At 36.1% G+C, this 10,830-nt stretch overlaps 1 protein-coding gene across 1 annotated transcript; it reads left to right on the forward strand.

Moving 5' to 3' along the window:
* Positions 1–149: 149 nt before the first annotated feature.
* Positions 150–10,592, forward strand: LOC135684344 (uncharacterized). Its single transcript, XM_065199877.2, has 4 exons — positions 150–3,564; positions 4,784–4,846; positions 6,605–6,838; positions 9,139–10,592. Exons 1-4 carry the CDS (start codon positions 3,523–3,525, stop codon positions 9,652–9,654), a joined length of 855 nt encoding a protein of 284 aa, XP_065055949.2. The 5' UTR covers positions 150–3,522; the 3' UTR covers positions 9,655–10,592.
* Positions 10,593–10,830: the final 238 nt, after the last annotated feature.

A 10,830-nucleotide genomic window follows, 5' to 3' on the forward strand; every position in this document is an offset into this window, starting at 1 on the left:
GCCTGCCTTTTTTCTTCTTTTAATCTATACTTTATCTTGTTCTGCAAATCAGGTTGGCCCCAATATGCCTAACGAGTAAAGTATATTATTCGCGCATTTTCCTCAAAAATCAATCTTAGTAGTTGTTGGTTCATGAACTGTGCGCGCCTTACTTGGCCTATTTTACTTTCTTTGAAAACGGCTGTAAGTTTGGAGACCTCGGAGAAGTTACTACAGGCGAGGATACGGAGAGCGTTGGTGATAATTTTCAAGCAATAATACTAAATCTCAAACAAACACGGAGTTACGCATCGGTTGTATGTATTTAGGCCTTACATTTTAAATATTTTGTTAGAATACCGTAAAATTGGAGAGCTAATAAAGAAAATAGTGTCAGAACGTAAGTGACCGGTTTTTTTCAGATATAAAGATGTTCAGAAACTTCGTTTTTTGCAAGCCATAATAAAGAAGCTCCTTTGTCAGCTGTGTTTTCTTCAAATTAACTGTATTGTCAGAGGTATTCCACGAATAATTACTGTATTGCAAGAGATCTTTTGATCGGAATTCCGAAATATTATGTTTGGAAAGTGTCTTAAAGGGCATATGTCGCATTAGCAATTGGCTAATAAAACAAAAGCGTTTGGAGTGGAATTTCATTGTTTCGTGACTTTTCATTTCTTCTTAATTAATTTTAACTGTCGTAAAAATTCACCCTCGATTCCATGCTTTGTACTAAACAAAAGATATAATTGTATTGCATTAGCCAATCATGTTCACGACACTTGCCCTTTAAGGTTTTTTAAAAGCTAGAAATACGACAGGGTAGAACTATTGCCGAGCTAACAATCGTTCACTGGTCGTCTTTGAGAAAGGCGCCTCGCTTATGAAACTGTCAATGGAGCTTTCCGGAATTTCTTTCGTAGTAAACTGTCCGTTATTTTCAATTCTTTCTGAAATCAGCAGCGATTTTGCAAGGCCTTTTTGCCTAATTTTAATTGTTGCAGGGAGGCTTTCCAGTTTTAAAATAGAAATTGCTGATATCCGTTAGTTTTTACTGTAATCACAAAGTGCTTGTTTGGCAGCTGCTTATCAAACCAATCAACAAGAAATTTAGTTGTTAATATGTGTGCGCTTCGAGTTTTGTTTAAACACATGCACAAAATTCAGATGTTTTCTTGAGAAATTGTACATAAAGCAAATTGTTGTGTGATGCTAGGGATGTGGTAAGCACCTGCTAGACAACACATTACCGCAAGTTGGTTTTAGAGGAGAAGAAACCCAATGAAACTAAAAGCAATCAAATCTAAGGCATTAGACTGCTTTCTAATTTACCCTTCACAGCTTCATAAAATAAATCAGTAAGTACTTTAAAATACTTTGTGATTAAGGAAGTCGTAGCAGTGATTCTGAGCATTGTATCTAATTTTTATGTTTAGCGTCTTGTGACTTTAAATTGTACTTATTGTAATTGCTGAAACTACTTTGTCAAAGCCTGAGGAGATGACAGATTGGTGATTATTCAAATTTAATTTTCAATTATGGCGTTCTGTCCCCCACAACAACCAAGTCACAGACATTGGTTTTGTACAGTGCCATCTGTGCTATTTCTTCCTCTTTAGCGAATCCACTAAGTGTTAAAATGGGATGGATGTTCGAAGGGCAAGCCACAGTTTCGACTGGGCACTAGGTAATGATATCAGATTGGAACTTCAATCTTTGTATTGTACAAGTTTGCTCTTCATGCATGTAGTTTAGATCAATTAACGCTGGTACCTAGTTGTAAGAAAGAGTTTAAGTTGTGAGTCTGGAGGGATTCTCGAATCAAACTAAGTTTCATTAATTTCCATTATTTGTTATAATTTCCTATAAACATCTTGATATTTTATCATAGGTGGAAAAATGTCAAATTATGCTAACAGATTATCTTTGAAAGAGGAAATATTCTATGTTAGGAGTAGATTATCAACATGATCAGGCTAATAATAGTTATCAACACCGTATTGCTGGAAGTAAGGGAAGGCAGGGGTGGATCTAGGATTTTTGGTGACTGGGATTGGGACCACGCCCTTCTTGTTTATGGGACACGCCCACTAGATGGGCAAATGCTACAACCATGTGTGTTTGTAGTCGCTTCGTATTCGTATTCCTTCGAATTTCTCTTTTCTATTTCCAAGGACGCCGGAGAAGGGGTGTGGGAGGTCAACCGCCCCTTTTGTCCTTTGATAGAAGAGGCAAGGGGGTCAGACTGTCCTTTTTCATAAATTGTCCTTGAAAGGGGCCAATTGTAATAATCAGAGAGATTCATATGAAATGTTCAAGATACCTACAGAAGATCGAAATAAAATTGCAGTTACGTTGGAATTTGTAGAAGCTGAGAATTATCTTTCAAATGCCCTTTTACTCAAGCCTGCCCCCCCCCCCCTTGCCGCTTGGTCGTTCCGCCGTCCCTGTCTATTTCCTAGTTGGTCCTTGCCTTTGAAGATATATTACAGGGAACACAGGTTGTGTTCATATTCTATTGGTTAAAAGGCCATTTTCAAACCTGACTATAGCTTCACTATAGCTCGCGCCAAAAATTTTAGCACGGATTTCATTGTCTTACGTGCCTTTTCCAGAGCAAATCCCCAGATCAACTATAGCTCGGAATATCCACTATAGCTCAATTATGGTTTGTTACTGTCAACAAAGAACGGAACTTCTGATTCGTCTAAGTTTTACTATTAGACAATTCTGCGCTCAGTGTTTTACAAACGTTGATAGGTAGCAGAGAAAGATTAAACACTTGGAAAATCAAACACGGAGATTCTGACTATAGCTCGAGCTACAGTTGCTATAGTCTGGATCCGTTCCTGGAAAGTGCCTGAAAGAAGTGACCAGAAACCTATAGTACAAGGAACGACAAAAATATTTAATACAAGGAACAAGAAAAATTTACTTAGTTTTGGAAAACTTTAAGATATTATCGTGGTTTTACAGTAGTATTTGTTAAATCAAGAATTTAATCGTTTTAAAATATGATTAGGCTAAAAGTAGAAAAGAAATTTGCTTGATGCAAATCAAATTTGCAATCGAAATATGTTTACAAACGCGGATTCAAATTATCAATTCTTGCAAATTTAGAAAGGCTTCTGGCTAATGCTAGATTTTTTTCGTTGGTTTTTGTACTTGTAAAGTACGTTATTGCGTACTGTTTGTGCTGTTGTCGCTGCAAAGGCGCTATGAACTAAATGATCACGGAACAGCCACAGGTTGCTCGATTCAGTTTATACATGCAACTTGAAAACTGTGCATCCGGTTCACTTCTGTGAGCTATGTTCAATTTTATTGAAAGTTTTGCCTGAATAATTAATAATCTGATTTCAGATGAAAGTCTGGGAGTGAAGCGAAGGGCAGCTGCATTTGTTTTAATTGCCTATTGCACATTGTCTGGTTTTTGTTCGTTTGAGTCGTAAAACTGCAATGCGTTTTTCACCGTCGAAACCTGCATAAATCCGGAAAAATACCACACAAAAAAGAAACGAAGAGTTTGCCTTGCGACTAGCGATGCTTATGCCCGATTTCAAGGAAGTGGATGCCCCAATAAAGGTATTTATTTGTTTACATTCTGCTTGAGCAGCGTTTGCTACCTCGGAGAAATATTTCTTGCCAGAAATCTTCGTTTGTACACTTTATATTCTAGATAGATTTTAGGTAAATCAGATACAACTATATTTTTACTGATGTAGAATGGGATCTGGTAACTAAAATACAACTCCGCCTACTCCAGCTTCGTGATTATAGTGCACATAAAAAGTTAGTAATTCTGTGAGACTGTACGTATTCACAACTCCCATTGTTTAAAGCTTTCGCAAAGTCTTTTCAACAAAATCTCAAAAATGGATTAAAGATTATTACTTTTCTTTTCCTTATACGCTACCAGGCCTAACCGTTCCGCAGACAATACTCGCTTAAAATTGCTGTGAATTCTCCAATTAGCCGCAAAGCTAAATGTTTTCAGATAGAATTTAAACGAGGCTGGAAGCTTAAAAAATTTATTTGAAGCTCTTTTAGAAAGATTCTTTGTAAACTTTCTGAAGGCACTTCGATAGACAAAACGCCTTGCCTTATCTTGCCAAAACAAAAACAATATTGATAAAAAAGACATTTAAAATGCTTCGTTTATTTTACTTTCTCGTTTGAATTTGCTATTTTTATGGACTAAAATTGACATGTAAGGCTACTTCAAATTGTTCACTTCAAGGTTAGGGGCTAATGCGAAAAGGACTTGTACGGGGCATGGTTGCTTATTCGAGGAGTTAGAGTATGATAAAACACTGAGCCTGTTTATAATTTTCTGCTCCTCGGACAAAGCTACGTGTGTTCGAATTTCATAAATCATGCATTTTTTGGCTACAAAAGCACATTACATTGTTAGAGGGGGGGGGGGGGGGGGGTGGGGTGATGGAAAAGGTCTCTATAGCACCAACGATAAATTCTTGATAGAATATATAGAATTAAGTTTCTGATAAATATGAATTTAAAAGAGATCTGGTTGAGTCCCAAGTCCATTCGATTTCTGCTACTGTCATTTCAGTTAAGAGTGTTTTGACCACGTCTACAAAAGACCTAGCTTGACCAAATGATATTTGATTGAATATAGTTTCAGTCCTCTACATCGTTTTATGTGATGCTTAAGCATCACCTTCCCCAGTTTGAACATTTGTTTTTGAACACACTTAGCATGTGATGAGTATAAATCGTGTTATTGGAATATTTGTTACTTATATTATTACATACTTATGATATTAACATACGTATTTTCAAGACAATCAATTCAAGCCTACAGCTGGTAGAGAAGCTAGAAGAAATGCAAATTCACAGTAAAGAGGTAATTTTAAAAAGTTTTGATCGTCAAATAAAGACACTTACCAATATAAAGTAAGTTGTTTCGAGGTTTGAATTTAGCTAGAAGTTACTAAAGGCTAGTATATAAAGCGAAATGAGATGTTTTATAGTAACTTGTTGCTGCTCTGTTTCAAACATCAAGTTAGTTGTTTGTTGTTTGCAGTTGAATGCGGTTGCGCATTAATTGTTTCTCAAACTATCCAGGGCGTCGTCATTAGGCACGTGAATAATAGGGGGCGTGGATAGCGTGACGCCCCCCCCCCAAAAGGTTGAAACATAAAAGTTCACTTGGAATTTTTCCTAACTATTATGACCAAATCTGTAAATTTTATAGCCTAGGATTTTTGGATTTTAAACGTATAAATCTTAGACTTTATTAAAATTAAAACTCTGGAGCAGGCACATCTTCTAATCGTTTTTAATGTCGTGACGCCCCCCCCCCCCAAAAGGTTGAAAGATCCAAATGCAGTTGGAAAACATAAAAGTTCACTTGGAATTTTTCCTAACTATTATGACCAAATCTGTAAATTTTATAGCCTAGGATTTTTGGATTTTAAATGTATAGATCTTAGACTTTATTAAAATTAAAACTCTGGAGCAGGCACATCTTCTAATCGTTTTTAATTGTGAAGCACTGTCTTCACTGGATCTCAAATTGCACCATTGCATCGTTTGTTTCCTTTTTGACAGGCGTTAAGTTGAATTAAATTATTTTGAACAGGCAAGGTGAAGTTTAAATTTTACCATCAGTTTTGATTGAGCCTGAAGTTTTGAAAAATCATTCCCTGTATTGATCAGAACAATTGAAAGTGGGAATTTTTTAAGAAACAACTAGTAGCCAATTCAATTGAAAACATTAAAAATCTTTCATTGCTAGAAATTCTCAACGCTTCTTAATGGGTGTATGCTAAGCTCCCCCTGCACTTTGTAGACCTCCTTGAATCTTATCATAAATTGCTATGATAATGCTAATGAGAAGCCACAAAACATTGATCAAAAAGGTGCAGCAGAAGTATTTGATCAAAAAAAGAGTGTTTTATCCTACGAATCGGGCATATGCACTTGCCCTCAGATCACCTATTTCAGTTCCAAAAAACAAAGGACATTTAGCCCTTTGAAAATTTTAAAATTTTTCCTTCGATCAAGAACGAAAGATAAATGGTCAATTCCTTGATGCTTCTATATTGTGAAAAAGATATTTTATATAAAACTGATCTGCAGCAAATAGCTTTAAGATGGGCAAAGCAAAAAATGAAGAGAATTGCTGTTAACTGACTTGAAAGAATAAATTTTATCATTAAACATATCCAAGATCTAGACTGGTATGGCTTTGATGTTGCTTAACATCTTACGAAAAGATTAAATGTTCGTGTTACGTTAATCAAATTTTAGAGATTTCCTTTATCTTCTTTAGTGTTTTGATGTTTAAGACTAATTATTATAAGTAAAATGTTGGTAATTATACAGAACCTAAAAATCTGGAATAAGCCATGAGGCTATTTCCAAATCAATTTAGTAGGTACAGAAGATTAACAGGTCGAAAGAAAAAATTCATCAGGTAAAGTTGGAATTCTCAACCTTCCACAACCCCCCAAAATTAGCCACTTATTTACGTCCCTGGTAATTTCAATGGATTATAAGCTTTTGGCCTGTTGTCTCAAAATATTATCAATATCTGTTGTTCTGTCACAAAATTCCTGATACATCCGATATAAACAATTTTATGCCAACTGTTTTTTAGGAATTTCCAGATGTAATTGCGTTAAATGTTGGAGGTATCATTTTCACGACAACTAAGGGAACTTTGCTAGGAGACCCAAACTCGATGTTGGCAGCGCTATTTAGTGGGCGTTACAAGGTGCCACGTGACCCTGATGGAAGATTTTTCATTGATAGAGATGGCAGTCACTTTGAATACATTCTTGCATACTTACGAGGAGAGCGAAATCTCCCTCCAGCCCATGTTGCATTAAAGGTGATTTTCAATTTCTTGCGAAGTACTTGTAGATTTTTGGTCGCAGACTTTTAGCACTTGACTTCTTTTTATAGAAACGTATTCCTTTAAAGTGATGTTTTATGAAAAGGGGTGTTACATCAGAGGTGCCATGGAGGGGACTCGGGAGGCTTAACCCCTTTTGTCAAAACTCCAAGAGATTTTGGGAAGGCTCAGGTCCTTAATTGACAATTTGAATTAATCCCTTATCATGGTTTTCATTTCTCATTAAATGAGCAGTTTCTACCAGCCTTTTTAAGTGGGTATATACAGAGCCGTCGAGAGGCAGCTCAGGCCCAGGGGTGATTCACAAAACTGGACCCCCTTAAGAAAATTTCCTGTGGCCACGCTCTTCAGTCGCCCAGAGAACAAGGGAAACACCCCTTTTAGGTACAATTGTTAAAAAGTTTTTTAAAGGATTTTTACTAGAATGTGGAAAAACATTTTACAAGAATCAAGGAAATGTGGGCATTTCTCTGCGATTAACATACAGGCGTTGATTACGTATAAGTAGCTGAAATAGTAGCTTTTTTGTGTTGTAAATAGATCTTGTTACTTTATTACGGGCCCCATAGGAGCACGGGTCCCGGACCTTTTGCCCCTCCTAACCCCCCCCCCCCAATTAACGCCCCTGGGTATATAGGTTGAATTAAAAGGCAAATAGTTTGAATGATTTCATATAGACGAACGATCTTTGACACAAATCCAAGCCCTTTTGATGTGCCCATGGGTGTGGTCTTGGTGTAACTTCTAAAGATGCATACAGCACAGCCCCCTCCTAAATTTTCAGGGCAGCACCCCTGTTTAACATGTGTTATGAAGCGCAGAAGAAAAGCCCAGAAGTTAGAATCTGCTGTTGTTTTAAACGCTTGTTACAGTGGTAGAGGAAATTATCAAAATACAACTGTCCTAACAACAGGTGTTAAACAAGTCGATTTCTGGTAGCAATTATGCATAATGCTATTATATGTTTTCAGAATAATTTTTCTTATTTGATCTGATAATGATATAATGGTCAAAACTCAAGTTTGCAACTGAAATCTGGCTTGCTCTGCAAACTTGAAGTATGACCACTTAAACTTTCACCAGCTTTGATAATATAACCTCACAGCTGTGGTAACATATGCTTACGATTGTCACGGTAGATTCATTTTCTCAACATTATAAGTTTATCGTTACTTCTGCAAAAAGAAATTTTCAACTTGCTTTCATTGCCTTACCACCAGAAACCGAGCCCTAAAACGACCAAAGGATTAATAAACTGCAGTACAGATCAACCACAACGTCAAACTGCTAGAACATCTTTATTTTAAAGAAAGAGTTTCTTGTGACTTATTAAGCGCTCTATTTCATGCACTTTTTGTGTTTCTAACGTCAGGCAGTTAGGAAACTTAGTAGCAAAAGTAATTAGTGCTTATGCCTGGTGGCGTAGATAGAGGGGGTCAGATGGGGTGAACACCCCCCAAAGGTAAAGCCAAACTGTTATTTTGTCGGAAAATTTCTGATCTTGTCGGAAATATAGCATGGTTGTCTTGTTTTTTGTCTAAGTGAGAGGAAAGGTTTTAAAGATAAATATAACGATTTCTGCCGTTGTTCTGAGTCAAATTGGAAATCTCTTTCAATTAGGTATTTCACTATAAAATGTCTTTTTAGAGGAGAAGAACATAAAATCTCCCGTTTTGATTTACTTCTGATGTCGTCATGTTTCGCTCAAATCTATGGAAAATGAAATGCTTAACAGACTTATGTCGGAAAATTAGAATTTCTAATCCTTTCTATGAATTTTCCTTTCAAAGCCACTGCTGATGTCTAGCATTGTTTCTAATAAAAAATTAGTGTGTAATTCGTACAAATTTCCTGATAACCAAAATATTTAGTTTTTTTTCATTTGCTAACGTAATGTAAAGTTTAAAAAATATAATAACTATGCTGATGGTAATGTCTTCGAGAAACTTCTCAGTAAACTTCTCAAATCATTTTCTTTTAAAGAAACAATTTTGCTTACTTGAAATGGATAAAGTTTTACATGATTGACTAGAATTTTGAAGGATGTATTCTAAAATCATGTGTTTAGTCTCCATGGCTATTAAAGATATGATGGGTATTTGATAAAGGATAAAAGTGTATTTTGTCTGGTGGTTTCTTCTAATGAAATTTAAGCACTTTTCTGGAATTCAGTAGCTTTGTGTTTGGTATCAGGAAAAATTTATTCTCATCTTTATCGCATATTGTCCAGCTGAATGAAATATATTATGTTATCTCTTTCCTTTTTGTTGTTCAAGGTGCTAGAAGACGCGGAATACTTTCAGATAGAAGGCCTAATCGATGCTTTACAGATCTATCCAAATGTGTTCAGAGCAAAGCTTTTGAATACAAGAAACGAGCGCTTCCAAACTGACAGGTGGAAGCGAGAGCTTGTACGAAACTGTCAAAATGCCTGTTTACAGAGTTTGTCTACTACGTCAAAGATCCTCTTTGTAGGCGAACATGATCTAGAAATATTGCACGATGAACCATCATGCGTTGGAAACCAGCACTCATTGGTAGTGACAAAACACCTTAGCTGTGGACCCAAGTATTATCACGAGGATTTTGAATATCTAATGGACCGGTTGCGGAATCCGCATTGCATTATAGAAGGGTTAGGACAAACTGATATGGAAGCATTTGTTTCACACTTGAAGAGCCAGTTAACTGATGAAGGATATAACTATTTTTTAATGGAAGAGTCAGCCTGCTGCAGAAACAGTTGCGACCTTAATTTGAAGTACTATTTCCTGGAGATAAATTGGAAATGAAAGAGCCTGAGAACCAGATGTATCGAATATACGAATGGTTCCCCGTTTACCATTACTCAGTGGGTATACCCGCGAGAATATGAACGGGGGTCTTTATACTGAGAACCTCTGATTCCAAATACTGGCATCATTAAAGCTTTACATTAGTGTATATATACAAATGTCATGTTTCCAAAAATTCTCATAATAGTATCCTCAAGGTCCTTTGATATCCCCAACTTTAATCTTAGATGTGTTATACCAACTGATCGATAGATATAAACCTTCGAAAATTTGCGTAGAACCACATAGGCCCTAAGACTTAACTTTTTTATACGTTGTAAATTATTGTTTAAATAGAAGCTGTTGTTTTCTTACTTTGTGATATATGCCAAAAGATACACGGCATTACACCCGAATGCCTTACGTTTACATAACATCACCAAGCTATCCAGCATATCAACATAGGGATTATTTAATGCAGAGGACATGGAATGAAATTTGCTGGGAATTATTGCGTTCATGCAACACGCGGTCAAAACATATTCACTACCTATGTTCATACAATACCTCTTGGCACTGGATATAAATCCAGCAAACATAAGGTCACAATGTCTTACTTACAAAACGACAAAGCGACAAAGCGCACATGTAAGCTGCAGATGGGCCTATGGTCACTTTGTATCAAAGCACACATTCTCGACAATGTATATGACATTTCAGTGCCTAACTTTACTCATTGTTTCATGCAAGCCTAAAAGGTTAGTAAAACAGTCTAGTTGAAATTGAAGTAGCTTGATAGTCCATCATTAAGGGCTTTCCATTATTTGGAGATTTCCCTTGGTGATAGGTGAATAAATGTTAATGTTAGAATAATAAATATTAGATTAAAGATGAATGTTTTTTATAAAAGTTGTACAAAGCATATCAAAATTGAAGCATGTCTCTTACTTTAGTTATATGATCATTCTATCGATAAAAATGTTGTTTTGGTAAAAAAAAGTTGCTATGGTAGTTGCATTTTTATATGATAGTAGCATTTTTGTTTAAAGATCCGTTTTTGCAAAACTGCGACCCATTATGCAGCAATTGCAAATTCAAAAGCGCCATTGTTTAATGGTCGAAGCCCCTTACATAAAGAGCCTTACCTGACTAAGAGGACTGTTTGAATATGGGTCATTAAGACCTCGCAAACTT

Source organism: Rhopilema esculentum, unplaced genomic scaffold (assembly GCF_057945365.1).
Source record: "Rhopilema esculentum isolate cy_ngs unplaced genomic scaffold, ASM5794536v1 HiC_scaffold_37, whole genome shotgun sequence".
NCBI lineage: Eukaryota > Metazoa > Cnidaria > Scyphozoa > Rhizostomeae > Rhizostomatidae > Rhopilema > Rhopilema esculentum.

Bases quoted from the DNA above. Each gene is read 5' to 3' on its own strand.
- LOC135684344 (XM_065199877.2), top strand. From the start codon at position 3,523: ATGCTTATGCCCGATTTCAAGGAAGTGGATGCCCCAATAAAG. The intron at 4,847-6,604 runs GTAATTTTAAAA...ACTGTTTTTTAG, and splicing joins TGCAAATTCACAGTAAAGAG to GAATTTCCAGATGTAATTGC. The intron at 6,839-9,138 runs GTGATTTTCAAT...TTGTTGTTCAAG, and splicing joins CAGCCCATGTTGCATTAAAG to GTGCTAGAAGACGCGGAATA.